The sequence below is a fragment of the Drosophila simulans genome, chromosome 2R (assembly GCF_016746395.2).
Source record: "Drosophila simulans strain w501 chromosome 2R, Prin_Dsim_3.1, whole genome shotgun sequence".
Classification (NCBI taxonomy): Eukaryota; Metazoa; Arthropoda; class Insecta; order Diptera; family Drosophilidae; genus Drosophila; species Drosophila simulans.
This window is the reverse complement of record NC_052521.2, coordinates 7776541-7791493: the sequence shown is the minus strand read 5'-3', so window position 1 is coordinate 7791493 and position 14953 is coordinate 7776541. Positions and strand designations below refer to the sequence as shown.

Here is a 14953-nt window from a genome sequence, read left to right as displayed (position 1 = left end):
AAACAAGCTTATATTTAAATATTTAAATTTGTTATAATCTTCCGCTATCTATATTTTTATAGATTAATGTAATTAAATAAAAATGTAATATTTAAATGTTTTATATAAAGATGAAAGAACATGCTCACTTTACTCTTAAGAAATATTTTTCATCAATTTGTATTTACAGACATTTTTTTTTTTATCTTTTCTGAAACATATCTGCAGGCCACTCGAAAGAATCTCATGAATATTTGAGCTTTAAATATTATATTTTTTTGACGTATATTATTGAAAAGAATTATTAAAAATTCGCACACCTTTCAATGCATTGCATATTCATCAAAATATATTCATATTAAAAAAAAAACACTATTTTAATTTAAATTTGCTTGTGGTTTAAACGGTTAAATACAAAACCCAAAAAATGTTGAATTTACCAAAGTGCGGACTTTTCAGCACTATTTATAGCTACAGTCATCGATTATTATAGCAGGAATCTATCGATTCTACTTGTTTTGTGCACCTTTTTAACCAACACTGTCGTTATATCATTGTTTTGGTCGTTTCCTAAAATGTTGCGGCAATTTATAGTAAGTCTATGGCCCCAGATCTTTTTAAATATTACTAATGTTGCTTAATTAGACACAGGTATCTACGGTAGGCCGTCGCCTGCAACTACCTATGATGGCCCAAAGTCGCCTCGCCAGCAATTTGGACAAAACTGAGTACACAACACCCGGGGAAATTGTGGATTACGATGATCCGCCGCATTTGCCAGTTCCGGAATATCCTGTCCGTCCGGATGAGCCGCTGGAGATTCGCAAGCAGCGGTATGAGTTTATAGTGATAATATACCTAACTCTTAGTTATAATCGTACATTACCTTGTTCAGCCTTTTGTATCAGAGCCGAAAACGCGGAATGCTGGAAAACGATCTCTTGCTGAGCACTTTTGTGGCCAAGCATTTGAAGGACTTCAATGCCGAGCAGACCGCCGAGTACGATCAGCTGATCAATGGAGTCAGCAACGACTGGGATATATTCTACTGGGCCACCGATACCAAGCCCACACCTCCTCAATTCGATACCGAAATAATGCGTCTGCTAAAGGAGCACGTCAAAAACCATGAAAAAGTGCAAAGGATAAGGCAGCCGGATTTGTGAACACTATAAACTATATTATATATATAAGCATAGAGAAAAATGTATTAAAAAATGTGTTATTTTCTACTCCTGATCCTTCAAAGTCCAATGGCTTAAACTTGCATTTTACCTGGTATTTAAAAACGATCATTTATGCGGAATAATAAATAATACGGTTGCAAGTGATTTGGTAATTTAAATGTGCTTTCATTTTTATTTATATTTGTTAAAAACTTCAGCTTAATCAACAAATCATGACATTTGAAAAGATACAATTTTAATGTATAAAATTGAACACATTGTCAGAATGGCATATATTCTATAGCTATCAAAATGAACTAGGCCAAGATTTGTAAACCCATTTGAACCCCCTTTAAAACACAGTTCTTGATTTCCTGAAATACACATCCATACAATATATTTAAACGATTATCCAGTTAAATTCTATTCATGTTTGCCGAATGTGTGTATGACCAATCTTGTATATATAGATTAAATTTTAATACGCTTAAACACTATAGCGAAACGTTACACTTAAAATGTTCATTTGCTTTTGCTTAGTCTTGCCACAATACACGGGATGGCGCGGAGTCCATCGAAAATCGCTGAAAACACGGAGAATTAGAACGCGAATGTCTACCAGTTAACTATGGATTCGGTTCTACATTAACTTGCTAAGGAGATGATTGAACAGTTTTTGCTCCAGGCTAGTCCCTTCACTATCAATTCTAGATTATATTTTGGTGTGTGAGTGTTGTGTTTCGGGCGGTGGAAGCGAAAAACAAAGGGCTAAATCAGTTTCAAGGGTCGTGTCGCAGCACATTTCGCAAATTTAATTATACATCATAATATTACACACGTTATGCTTACAGAGGCTATATAAAATATATGTTAAAAGTTATTAAAAATCACGCCAAATCAAAGGCCGCCAAACGCATCGCATCTTTAGCATAATCGAACAATTAAAAGAACGGCGATTAGTTTTAAATAGGCGCACTGAAGCCGGTTGCGCAGGTAAAAAAGAGAGAACGGAAGTAACAACAAAATTTAACCTACTGCAAATTGTAAATAATCTAAATTTAGTCCAGTGTCTCGAAGAAGTCCTGCGGATCGACGAACATCGATGGGCTGCTGTTTCCGCTCAAGATCTCCGCTGCCTCCTCCTGGCGAGCCGCCTCCGCTTCCGCTTCTTCCGCCTCCTCCTCCGCTGCCGCTGCTGCAGCCGCTGCCGCCGATGAAGATGAGCTGACCCCGCTCCTGCGACGACCCCGACGCACTGGTCCCGTGCCCGTGCTCCCGCCCACCGATGCCACAGCTGCCGACCGGAGCGTACTGCCCGTCATCACGGGATCGTAGGTCCGGGACGACGGGGCATCGGTATTGCTGGACAGGGAGGATTTGCGGCGACGTTTGTTTCGTCGCCTTCGTCGTCGTTTGCTGGTCTGAACTGCCACGGCAGCCGTTGATGTGGAGGGCCCAGATCCGGTTCCGGCGCTGCCCAACGGTTCCGTAAGCACACTGGTTCGCGGCAGGGTCAGCGTGGTCTCGAACATCTTCAGCAGCGTCGGGGAACTGGGTCAATTTTGCGGGAACACATCGTCGATGGTAATGAAAGCGTCCTCGCCCAGCGAGTGCTGTCCGATCACCTTGATCAGCTCCGAGGCGTGAGCCACTAGGTATTCCAGCGGCGGACGACGCTCGAAGTTCAGGGACTCTGCATAATCGAGAATGAGCAATCTCGCTTCAAAACAGTTGTTTAAAGACATACCCAATATGGCCGAGTTGAGCGTGGTGGAAACACTCTCACGTCGCGAGGGACACAACAGCCAGCCCAGCGGACTGGACCAAGGATTAGAGTAGGCAATCAGACTAAATGCATCCTGTAAAAATCATAAATTGAATATTAGGGATAGGAATCAGGGATAATAATATTATTATTTAAGTCATTTTTCAAGTACAAAGAGTGCTAAATCTGTAAGATACCTGATTTTATAGTTTATAAATATTTATAGCTTACCTCCAACATTTGACGCTCCTCTTCAGTCATTAGGTTCTCCTTCTCCAGCTGCTGGCCCATGCTGGACAGTTCCTTGCCGAACTCAAGGATCTTCTCGATCACACGACCACAGTTACGCGATGAGGGGGAAACATCTACATCTGCAAGTGCTGTGGATTACGGATCTTCCCGGAAACGCCGCCAATAGATACATACCCATTTCCTCGTCGATGGCATCTAGAGAGTTGCGCACTGCGCTGGCATTGCCATTGGAGCTCGAGTCCCCGCCGTTGGAGTGACTCTGGCAGGGCTCCATTTCTACGTCCATGCTGTTGCTGTCGTGCTCCACGCACTTGTTGGAGTTATCGTCAACCAACATGCTTGAATAATACGTTGTGTTTAAAGATCCGAGTAAATATTACATACCCCTTAATTTCACTTACTTTTTTATATCTGGCCTATCGCCGCCTTGTGGCTTTATCACAGCTGGAATCGCAGTGTTGTTCTGTTGTTGAGTCTGATTTATGTTGACGTTGCCATTTCCATTGCCGCTCTTGCTGTGCTTGAACGTCTTGGTGGACTGTATCACTGACGTCTGGTTTGTGGGCATGGTCTGTGTGGTGGCGGTGACTTTGTTGTTCACGTTCTGTAAGACAATCCATCCGGTTCTACTTATCTTCATCATGTAATGTTTAAAAACCCACCTCAATGTCTGCTCCATTGATCATCTCAATGAACTGGCGGCACTTCAATGCGAACCAGAGGTTTTTATTATTTTCCAGAAGTCCGGGGAAAGAGCGTAGTGTGTGCTCGATGGCCTGGCTCATTTTGCCTGTCAGTATGAGCTTAATGATCTCTGAAAGAATTTAAAGTTGGTAACTTGCGTTGTCATTTCCAATGGCAAATATACGAACTTTGACGTGTCTTGATCGATGCCAAGTCCTCGTTGAAAGTCTGATTTGTGTAGCCATTGAACGCCTCGGCCGTCTTGCTGAACGCATTATGCACCAAATAGGTGGAAACCAGGCTAAGCAGTAAGGAAAACATTGGGTTAGTTGGCACTAAGCCATGGTCACATATACATATTTCAGAGAAACGCACCGATTCATCAGGTTTTCTGGGGTCTCCAGCAGATGTGGATAACGGTCGATCTTGCGCAGCACATTGGAGCGCATCTCCTTCATCATATCGACGATCTTGTCGAACTTGAATGGTTCCTGACCAAAGTTGGCATCCACTTCCTCGCCTGGAGTCTGTAGGCCCACAGTGGGATAAAGCTTAGTCTAAAAGGATAAAAAAGATTAAAAAAGTTAGAAGATGAAGCAGTATTTAAATTCCATTGAATACGCACCGGCAAATCCCTAAATGCGATGCCCAGATCCACTCCGTTCTTGGTGTAGAAGCACGTGTTGTTCACAAAGTTGACGCAACATCCAATCACATCGCCGGTGGTAAATGTGGGGCCGTAGGTCTGGCCATTACCCGAGGAGCTAAACGAGTTGCCATCGTCGCCGTGGTACCCGTACGACTGTTTGTCCCAACCTACTTGAGGGGGGGTGCGGTTATTAGGAATCATGGGGACATCTCGCCAAACAGCACAATGCAACACAAACCTGGCAGGCGGTTCATACGGAACTGCTGGGCAGTTAGGCCAATGCCCATGTAGCCGTTGCGTCCCTTGGAGATTATCCGCACCTCGAAGTAGTACAGTCCGCAGGAGGACGGGATCGGATAGGCAGTGCGCACTGAGGCGGCATCACTGTGCTGCTTGCCCACACCTAAAAAGTCATGAGGTTTTATCATTTGCCAGATCTCAATTTTTATATGCTAAAGCATTGCAGTGAGATAATATTCTTTTATACATTTGGTATGAACTTCCTTTAAATTCTTCCAACTTCCAATTTAAATGAAATATTTACAATTATTGAGTTATATATTTTACTTATTGAAATCAAAGTAACCTAAATATACATTTTACATCTATGCGACGCACCATCTACATAATAACCTTTATAAATTTTTACATATTACGCGAATTTTACATGTTATGTCGCACTGGTAGGCCAGCTGTTGCTGTTAGCGGTTTAACAGCCACGCGAATGAGCGTGGGAGAAGTGGGTAATGAAAAACAAAAACCACCAGTGCACAGCTGAGAGCACCTGTCTGTGCCCTATGTGTGTGTGTGTGTCAGAGCGGGATAGAGCGAAAGAGAGTGAAAACTGCAGCTGCACTACGACTCTTCTTCTTTCTACTGAATTGAGTTATATCCTTCAAGACAAATATTAGATTTTGTGGACGGGATTTCGAATAAATCTGCTGTTCTCAATGGTTACAGATGGTACATTTCATTACCAAATTGGATTGTGAGTATTAATGGCAGCAAGAAAACGATTTATGATTGAAGTATGACAGCTCCTAGGAAATCTATATATGTATCATAATTGCCTAACCTTTGCCTACTATCTATTTTAGTTGGTATTAATTGGAGAATTGATCTATAGAACAACAGAGAAGATAAGACTTTGAATCGTACTCACCCTTGTAGGTGACCCTCAGGTTGTTCTGCGACAATCCGATGGACAAGCACTTGTCATGGGGACTCCAGCACCTGGGCAGAGGAGTCTCGCTCTCGTTGACATTGGGATAGAGCAGCCTTAAGGGATCCACGCCCTGGTGCTGTGGCGAATTGGAGCTGGCGGCGGGGGTCGAGTGATGGCGGCGACCTCCGACCCGGGGCGATGATGTCTGGGTGCTGCTGCGGGGGGCGTGGCTGGGGAACATGTCGTTGCTGAAGTGACTGCCGTTGTTGCTGTAGAAGTGGCGAGTGCGTCGCGAGAGGCTGCTACTGTTGGTGTTGTTATTATTGTTGTTGTGATTGCTAATATTGTTGTTGTTATTGTTGCTGCTCCTTGGGGCTCGTGAGGCTGAGGAGTAGCGCGGCAAAACGGCCACCGAGTGCAGGCGCTGGGCACCGGAAACGGATGCGACTTCGCCGGCTCTGTCGACCCGGTCCTCTACCACCTCCTCCTCTTCATCCACCTCCTCGTCGTCGTCTTCGTAGTCGTCGATGCGCTCCACGGCGTTGGCGTCTATGGTCTCGGCTATGGCGTTGGCGTCTATAATCAGTGGCGGCTGCTGCTCGTTAAGATCCTGCGATCCGGAGTCCTGCTCGTCCAGATCTTCAAGAAGCAGCGGTGGCGGTGGCTCGGCTTCTGGTTCGATTTCGGGATCTCGAGCTTGCGGCTCATCCGGTTCTTGGTTGGTATCTTCTTGTCCTGATGGCTCCCGGTTTTCCAGCGATGCTTGTGGTGGATGCTCTTCCTGATTCTGCGATTCTCGGTGCCGAATAAGACCCTCTATGTGATGCAGCTCCTGGTTTAGCTCCGCTTGTTGATCCTGTTGCACTGCCGGATATTCTTGATTTTGTTGATCCAGCAATAGGTGCAGCTCCTGGTCCGGCGCGGGCGGATTCTCCTGCTGATCCTGCTGCAATGGTGGCGCCTCTTGCTGCTGCTGCTGTTGCTGCTCCCGCTCGTCCCGCTGCGGTGCCGTCGATGAAGTCGTGGGTGGCGGTGCAGTCTGGTGGAAAGTAGGAGTGGGTGAGTGATCATGTGGTGAATTCTCGCGAGCCTCCGTTTCAGATGCATTCAATGGGGGACTCGGGTGATCGGGATGGGGTTGGTCGTGAGAGGACGCGGGGACGGGGGGCGAGGGTGTGGGCGAATGAGAGTGTGACCGAGACGTAGAGGGGGCTATTTCGGCACCCATGGCTCCCGATTGAGAGAGCTGGTGAGAGCTGCTGCTGGCGCTGCTGTTGTTGCTATTGCTGTTGCTCTCCGAAGAGAGTGGCGGGGCCTCTTCGACGTTCTCCATGTTATGGTTGGGTTGTCGTTGTTGTTTATCTTGTTGTGGTTGCAAAAGGAGGCTGAGAGAGAGACGTTCAGCGAGGAATTAGAGAGAGTGAGCCAGCAACGAGCGAGCCAAAGAGAGAGCGGATGAAGTGCATATGCAGATGCTGTGTGTGTATACGTGAGGAGCGGCGAAGGGAGGGGTAAGGAGGCAGGGACACTAGCAAACACAAACAACATCCAAAATGCAATGTCCTTTGTCCGTTACACCGTTCACCTCATTCGCACTCTCTCACTCACTCGTGCACTCTCTTTCGTTAACTGACCCAAAATACAAAACAACAACAACAGCAACAGCAGTTTACAGTTGCGACGCGCAGCTGCAGCACAAAAAAATACAACAGCAACAACTACAGCTACAAAATTGCATGCACGAAAATGCAAAAAATCAATAGCCAAACGAAATTAGCCAATGCTTTCTGCACTTTTTAACATTGCTAGCAAGTCAATTTTGATAATTCTACATTTGTAAATGCCTTTTTACGTCGTACTTTTCTGAAGTTTTCTTTGTTTTCCCTTCTAACCAACGAGTCACTGTCCACACACACACAAACAAGCACCAGCTAACACACGGGCAGCACTCTCTCCCTCTCGCACACACGCATATATGCATGCAGCAAGCACACACTCGCAGCTCCCACACGCACAGAGAAGAAAATTATCATTTTTTTTTAGCTGGGGCAAATGATCTTTGTTGGTGTTTTAATTAGCTGATGAATTCGATTTGGCTGTCATTCTATGCTGTTGATCGGATCTACAGTTGATATTTCCTTATATTTACCTTCAAACGATTGCTATGAGTCGTTAAATCTACGAAGTTTTGACTTTATGCTATAGAGCTGGAACAAAAACCGATGTTCATTCGATGCTATCGATATTTATTCCGACACCTGACAACATCCGAGTGCGCTCCCTAGCTATCGATTATTCTTATCGAATAAATCTATTTAGGCGCCTAAATGTGAAATTTGATAAGCAATAACACATTTCACAAAGTGCCATTAAAAGCTAAAAATAATAATTATTCTTAAACGATGCAGTTTTAAATATGTTAAGGTAATAACCGTCCTAATACTTATTGAGGCTATTATTGCACTACTGTTAGATGTCTAGTTTTTCGGTTAAAATTGAACCATGCGTAATTCGTTATGTTTTTTAATGCTAATTTTATCTTTTAAATATTGGTTTTAATTATTAAAAAGATCATATTATCCATTTTTAGCTCATACTTTACGACATACCGATAAAAATATTACGGACAATTGTTCCTTGGAAACTTCTGCTTATAGTATAAACGTATTACGATTGTCAAGCATACGCATTTTATATTGCAATCAGACTCAAAAGGCCATTAGCCTTTAGTAATTTTTAATAATCTGCCTAGAATGTAATTACTAATTACTAATTACTGCAGCGCAGTAAGTGCACTGGTAAATAAGAAACCGCCATAAATTCAAAAGATTCGATTCGATTGACAGACTATCGCTGCTGCAGAATTTACCGGTTCGCTCTACGGCTTCTCTTTAATGCTTTGACACTCTCTATTTCACTCTTCTATTGTTTTTGTTCGTTTTGCCTCAACCTTCATTCTTTATTTCATTTGCTTCCTTTCCGAATAGAAATCCTATCACGAAACTGATAAATAGTGGAAAATTACCACACGTTTGGTGTAGAGACGAATGTTGCTGGATTCTTGATTAGACTCTATAATTAGCACGATTTAACACGAATTTAACACTGTACTTGTAACTTATGAAATACTGGGAGTAAATCCAATTTTGTTAATGGTAACACTCCTCTAAATGAACTTATCAATTGTTGCATTTTGGGTATCCATTATGACTAGATATTGCATTTTAACCATATGATTCCTATTTGGGCTGCTTTCATGCGTACTGTCTTTTGCCTTCTGAGTTAGCAATCTGCCCATCCGACTTCCCAAAACCAATTCGATCTATATGTGAGACTTACTGAGAGAAAACCTATGCTGGTGTGCTTATTTTCGATAGACCCACGCATACAGTCTCATGATTTCACTCGCTCTTCACTTTCAATTGGAGGCTCGTTTTGTATACGTAAACGGGAGAGCCTTGCGATCTATGGAAGTGTGCGATTTTTGCAGGCACTCACAAATACCATCACACTGCTCTGCGCTCTCTCCCTCTCACTATCCGGACATCGGTGTGCCTGTATGTTTGCCGGTGTTGGTGCTATGCCTCAATTTACCAACACCATTTAATATTTAAATGCGCTCTGGCTCTCTGTTTATGTTTGGAGCCGGCGAAACTGTCAACTGAATTAGATCAGCTGTTTTGATACTAGATCCTGAAGGAATTGGTTCGGGACTGGGATTGGGCTATTTGATCAAGTTTAAGCTAAAAGAAATATGCAAAACTGTACCTTATTTTGCGTTACATCTAAAATGTTCGTCACAGAGTCCATATTTGTGTGAGGCCCCAAGCAGGTTTTTTTAAGGCCCCTGTTCAGATTCAGACAAATATGGAGACCCCGCACGAGGCCTCATCATTCCCCTCACCATGTCCCTTATTCTTCACTGAGTTGATTGTTAGTCTACACGCAGCCCCAGGTACTATACATACTATACTATATGATACGATAAGCCAGCGCCCGTTCTCTGTCTCTATCGCTCCCACGAATCGCATTGATTCTGTCGGGTATAAAAGGCAGCGAGCTCTCCCAGTCAGTATTCAGTAAGCAACAAGTGTGCGAGCTAATAACAGCTACCAGCTGAGCAACTAACAAGTTTTTTCCAAGTGAAACCTATAATCAAACAGCAAGATGCGTTTGGGACAGACCGTACCTAACTTCGAGGCCGACACAACCAAGGGGCCCATTAAGTTCCACGAGTGGCAGGGCAACTCGTAAGTGCCATCAAACCCTTTTTCTCTGATCGAATCTCACCAATTCTCCCTCGGATCGCCAGCTGGGTGGTGCTCTTCTCTCACCCCGCCGACTTCACGCCCGTCTGCACCACTGAGCTGGGCAGGATTGCGGTGCACCAGCCGGAGTTCGCCAAGCGGAACACCAAGTGCCTGGCGCATTCCGTTGACGCATTGCACTCGCACGTGGACTGGGTGAACGACATCAAGAGCTATTGCCTGGACATTCCCGGGGACTTCCCCTACCCGATCATCGCCGACCCCACTCGCGACCTGGCCGTCAGCCTGGGCATGCTCGACGAGGAGCAGAAGAAGGATCCCGAGGTGGGCAAGACCATCCGCGCCCTGTTCATCATCAGTCCGGACCATAAGGTGCGCCTCTCCATGTTCTACCCCATGTCCACTGGTCGCAACGTTGAGTAAGTACCTCCTTCGAGCTACACCTGTTGTTAATCTCAACTGACGATCCTGTAATCTTACAGTGAGATCCTGAGGACCATTGACTCCCTGCAGCTGACTGATCGCCTCAAGGTGGTGGCCACTCCCGCCAACTGGACCGTAAGTTTCTCTACCCACTTAATGCAAACTGTTCCGAACTAACTAATTCTGTTTCATAAACAGCCTGGCACTAAGGTCATGATCCTGCCCAATGTCACCGATGCGGAGGCTCATAAACTCTTCCCCAAGGGATTTGACAAGGTATCCATGCCCTCCGGAGTAAACTACGTCCGCACCACTGATAACTACTGATAGAAAACCACTCTCCATTTGTTATCAATTCATATTACATATCTACCATAATTCCTGATATATACTATATGTGCAGTTCATTTATTTAAATAAAAATTATTTTAATGACATATACAAACGATTTTAAATTTATTTTATATAACAAATTTTTGGAGATTGATCCAATCTAATTTAATGTGCCTTAAAATTAGGGGAATTGCAGCAATAGTGATGTTCTTTAAGATTGCAAATATTTAAAAAGAAATAAACTTACAAGCGGATGGGTGTAGTGATTTCAATCGGAAGTTTCCTAGGAAGTAAATATCGGTATATTTCCATTGCAGGTGGTTAATAAGTCAAAACTATATTATATAGCTGCTTTTGGACTGATTGTATAATAAAGAAAAATGAGAAAGTGTACCTTTTCTTTGACAAATAATTCGGTTTTTTTTATTTTATCAAAATCATAGTTTTCTTATTCGGTATGAATCAGTTTCCATCACCATTAGTCGTAGAGTAGTAAAGGGTATTATTATCACTTAATAAATATAAAATAAGAAAATAAAAAAGTAAAGGGTATACTGGGATTCGTTGAAAAGTATGGAGCAGGTAAAAGGATGCCTTTTCGACCATTAAAGGCATAAAAATTCTTGATCATGACCAATATCCGAGTTGAGGCGGACCTGTCCATCCGCATGAACGCCTTTGAAATTTATGCATTTTTAAACTTTCTCGTTCGCACTCCCACTAGCTGAGTAAGGAGTATCTGATAGTCGAGGAAATTGACTATTGAAGTGATCTATAAAATTATAGATGTCATATCTGTGAGTAAAATGTATGTTAGGTTCTTTGGTTCAAACATTCTTTATTGTGTACATTTAATAGTTAACTAATTTTAAATATGATTAAACCTGATGGCTAATACTTTGCAGAACTTTCTTAAATTCTAGAATAGTTTGTTCTACCGTTTTTGATTCGATGACGGTGGGGAGGTAGGCAATATGATGCTGTTGAAAAAATTAAATTAATTGTTGTTCACTCAGAATTTTGCACAGATATACTTACAGTTTAATTAACGGTCACCATTTGATGTATGTATGTTTGGTCTTTGGCTAATAATCCTACTATACTTTATTTATTCCTCTGGCCTGGTATTGCTTTTCTGTTCCTCGTGGAACAGGTACTCCTTGGCCATTGTGTACGCCAATCCGGCTGTCAAACATCCGACGACGGTTCCCTGGGCAGCCACACGCAACTGCATCAGAAAGACGCTGGTGCTCATGGTGCCTCGGTTCCGATATTTGTAGGCTCCAACCAAACCTGCGGCCACGAAACCGGCAATACCGACCAGCATGAAGGGGGATTCCTTCACTTTCCGGGATAACTTGTTGGCCTGAGCGACATCTTCGTCGGTTTCGAACAGAGAATTGGAACTCATTTTGAATAGGTTAGAAAACTTGTCTATGGATCTTGTTGTTTGCCTCTTTTTGTTAGTTTGCCTGATAATTGCCAACTGAATTCCGAGTGAGAGAGATCGCTGGCTTTTATACCCACTTGCTTTGAGACGATCAGTGAGCGAGATAGCGACAGTGTTGTTTTCACTGATATGTATGTACATACTTATATACACCGATATAATGTACAGCTATGCATGTGGGCAAGGCCTCCCCGTTGCGAACGCCTCTATTTTTGAATGTTGCCATGTACCAACCTCGTGAAACTCTGGACTTTGTGATGAAATTCTAGAAGTTTCCTCAAAAGTACAGTACATCTAGTGTATATTTTATAATTATTTTCAAATAAGCCAGAATTGGTGGCTAATTTCAAAAGTTGTCCATGTAAACCAAACAGCTGATCCAACAGCTGATCCAACAGCTGATCACTTTCCAAAGAGTATTGAGAGAGGAAGAGAGCGACTCGCCGCGTAGTGGTATTTGTGAGTGCCTGCAAAAATCGCACACTTCCATAGATCGCACGGCTCTCCCGTTCACGTATACAAAGCGAGCCTCCAATTGAAAGTGAAGAGCGAGTGAAATCATGAGACTGTGTGCGTGGGTCTATCGAAAATAAGCACACCAGCGTAAGTTTTCTCTCAGTAAGTCACACATATAGATCGAATGGGGTTTGGGAGGTCGAATGGGCTGACAGCTAATTTAGACGCAAAAAGACTGTTCGCATGAAGAGACATTGCTTTGGAATAATCATGGAGTAGAATTAAGTAATTTTAATACTACATATTAAACTTTGTTGTGCTAAGAAATACGTGCGGAAAATCATGCAAACAATAAAATGACTCAAAGTACAGCCTGTGCATTGCCTTATACACATTTTGTGGTAATTTTCCATCGGTTTCTGGCTTGTTTGTCAATAACAAAGCGGATTTTGTGGATGAGGGGAAAAGGCGAGTGCGGAAGGAGAGAGATGCGGAGGCCACGCGAATGTTGGTTGGTTGAAAGATTAGCGATGGTGTGGGAAAGATCGAGGAGGGGTAAGCAGTGAAAGAGAGTAAACGGGCGAGAACGAACCGGGTCAGATCAGCGATAGCCACACCCAGAACCGAATAAATCGAATTTAAATTCTTGTTATCGACATCGGACGAGAGTTGGGCTATATGTTCCGTTTTCGTTCAGCCAACTCAGTGTAGATTTTCTCTTCACATAAGCCGGTAGCATACAGTTATGGCAAAGTTTATAAATGAGATCGGTGGACTTCTCGATTCCTGTAGAGCTCGAGAGGTTTTGATGGAGGTATTATGCCAAAGTGCCCAATTGGTAATAGGATACCAAATCAAGCGGAGTCCAGACCTAAACAATGTGGGCTCAGAAGACTCTGGGGAGCCACCTGTGCTTCGGTACACTGTGGACAGCGGACTGCACGACTATGAACCGGATCGCATTACGTCTGTATTGACGGTGATGTCGAATGCGGTGGATCTGCTTTTCTATCCCGTCGACACCATTTGCTGGCTGGCCAGGCACAAAGTTTTCGATGTCAAAAAACAGGAGACCTGGCGCTATGTGAACTCCATACTCAGCATGGTCTCTGCATACCTAAACGTCTTGAGAACATCAAGGATTCTCTTACAAGATGGCTATAAACTGAGCCACTTTGATGTTTTGTCCCTTGCACACTTTTCAATCGATCTGCTTCACACCATCTGCAGTTTGCCAAGGGGTTACCTGTGGGGCATGAAGCATTCATCCGTTTACATGGGAGTTATTGGCACCATTTCTGCTGGACTGGGAATTTGCCAGATCTTGACCAAAAGAAGGCTACCCAAGTAGAAGGTTTTGACATTGATGCCGATTTTGGTGAATGAAATTTGAAGATAGTCGTTATCGTATTTTTGGCACGGTGATATTGATAAGAAATTTGTATAAGCCTTTAGTTGGCATTCGTTTTATAAGCAGTACAATAAAAATAATTTTAAATACCTACACTTGAATTTATTTATGTATTTTTGACTTTTCTTGCTATTAATAATAAAGACGCAGTAGTTGTCAAAAAGGCCTAATCAGGGGACATTGTAAAGCATTTAGCTCATCTCCACGCTAGGCTTGCGGGTTCTTAAAAGGTCGTAGAAGAATTGTTATTTATTTCAATTCTATAAACGTATATTTTTAAGAACCCGAAATCTTTTTAGCGCTTAAGTTATCGATAACAATTTCCATTTAGACTATCGTTGATCACCCGGTTCGCTCTTTTATTTCATTCCGTCCTTGTCTCCTCCTGATCTCTTCCACACACTTCCACTAAACCGCTTCACTTGCGCCAGACCTTCGCTCTCACTTACACTAACGCAATCTTTTGCCCGCTTGACTACAAATTTGAGGTTGTTTACAAACAACCTGAAATAGTGTAAGCGACGAGGAATGGAAAATTACCACAAAATGTGTATAGCAAATGGTTTTGCGTCTTTACAACAGATTTTCAGCTGAATGTACGGACTGTACTTTTAGCAATTGAATTGTAACACACTGCATATACGATATTTGTATTTATTACTGTAAACTGATTCCCATTTGGGTTGCTTTCATGCGTACTGCCTTTTGCCTTCTGAGTTAGCAATCTGCCCATCCAACTTCCCGAAATCCATTTGATATATACGTGTGACTTACTGAGAGAAAATCTATACTGGTGTGTTAATTTTCGATTGACCCACGCACACAGTCTCATGATTTTACTCGCTCTTCACTTTCAATTGGAGGCTCGTTTTGTATACGTGAACGGGAGAGCCGTGCGATCTATGGAAGTGTGCGATTTTTGCAGGCACTCACACATACCATCACACTGCTC

At 43.1% G+C, this 14953-nt stretch overlaps 6 protein-coding genes across 9 annotated transcripts; 3 read left to right on the top strand and 3 right to left on the bottom strand.

Annotated features, from left to right (window-relative positions):
- Positions 1 to 420: 420 nt before the first annotated feature.
- Positions 421 to 1324, top strand: LOC6733869 (succinate dehydrogenase assembly factor 2-B, mitochondrial). The gene is made up of 3 exons (XM_016182372.2): positions 421 to 572; positions 625 to 812; positions 875 to 1324. Exons 1-3 carry the CDS (start codon positions 555 to 557, stop codon positions 1143 to 1145), a joined length of 477 nt encoding a protein of 158 aa, XP_016026891.1. The 5' UTR covers positions 421 to 554; the 3' UTR covers positions 1146 to 1324.
- Positions 1325 to 1515: 191 nt separating this feature from the next.
- Positions 1516 to 2677, bottom strand: LOC120284352. The gene has a single exon (XM_039291459.2). The coding sequence runs from the start codon at positions 2675 to 2677 to the stop codon at positions 2204 to 2206; it is 474 nt and encodes a 157-aa protein (XP_039147393.1). The 3' UTR covers positions 1516 to 2203.
- A 24-nt stretch (positions 2678 to 2701) lies between these two features.
- LOC6733867 (ran-binding proteins 9/10 homolog) lies at positions 2702 to 7932 on the bottom strand. Of its 4 annotated transcripts, none has more exons than XM_039291456.2 (12): positions 7810 to 7932; positions 5658 to 7045; positions 4734 to 4898; positions 4472 to 4665; positions 4222 to 4403; positions 4035 to 4147; positions 3825 to 3976; positions 3564 to 3766; positions 3337 to 3500; positions 3142 to 3281; positions 2893 to 3004; positions 2702 to 2838 (listed from the first exon to the last, which is right to left on the bottom strand). In XM_039291456.2, the coding sequence occupies exons 2-12, from the start codon at positions 6991 to 6993 to the stop codon at positions 2702 to 2704; spliced, it is 2898 nt and encodes a 965-aa protein (XP_039147390.1). In that variant the 5' UTR covers positions 6994 to 7045; positions 7810 to 7932. The 4 variants fall into 4 exon arrangements, with proteins under 4 accessions (XP_039147390.1, XP_039147391.1, XP_016026890.2 ...); XM_039291457.2 differs by having other exon boundaries at positions 3142 to 3275; XM_016167800.3 differs by having other exon boundaries at positions 4472 to 4662; positions 7810 to 7931.
- A 1781-nt stretch (positions 7933 to 9713) lies between these two features.
- Positions 9714 to 10796, top strand: LOC27207150 (peroxiredoxin-6-like). The gene is made up of 4 exons (XM_039291376.2): positions 9714 to 9910; positions 9973 to 10347; positions 10411 to 10486; positions 10550 to 10796. The coding sequence occupies exons 1-4, from the start codon at positions 9828 to 9830 to the stop codon at positions 10676 to 10678; spliced, it is 663 nt and encodes a 220-aa protein (XP_039147310.1). The 5' UTR covers positions 9714 to 9827; the 3' UTR covers positions 10679 to 10796.
- Positions 10797 to 11502: 706 nt separating this feature from the next.
- Positions 11503 to 12411, bottom strand: LOC27206158 (HIG1 domain family member 1C-like). The gene is made up of 2 exons (XM_016167799.2): positions 11723 to 12411; positions 11503 to 11664 (listed from the first exon to the last, which is right to left on the bottom strand). The coding sequence occupies exon 1, from the start codon at positions 12273 to 12275 to the stop codon at positions 11793 to 11795; it is 483 nt and encodes a 160-aa protein (XP_016026886.1). The 5' UTR covers positions 12276 to 12411; the 3' UTR covers positions 11503 to 11664; positions 11723 to 11792.
- Positions 12412 to 12657: 246 nt separating this feature from the next.
- On the top strand, positions 12658 to 14102 carry LOC27206622 (peroxisomal membrane protein 11C). Its single transcript, XM_016182374.3, has one exon. It carries the CDS (start codon positions 13336 to 13338, stop codon positions 13939 to 13941), a length of 606 nt encoding a protein of 201 aa, XP_016026887.1. The 5' UTR covers positions 12658 to 13335; the 3' UTR covers positions 13942 to 14102.
- Positions 14103 to 14953: the final 851 nt, after the last annotated feature.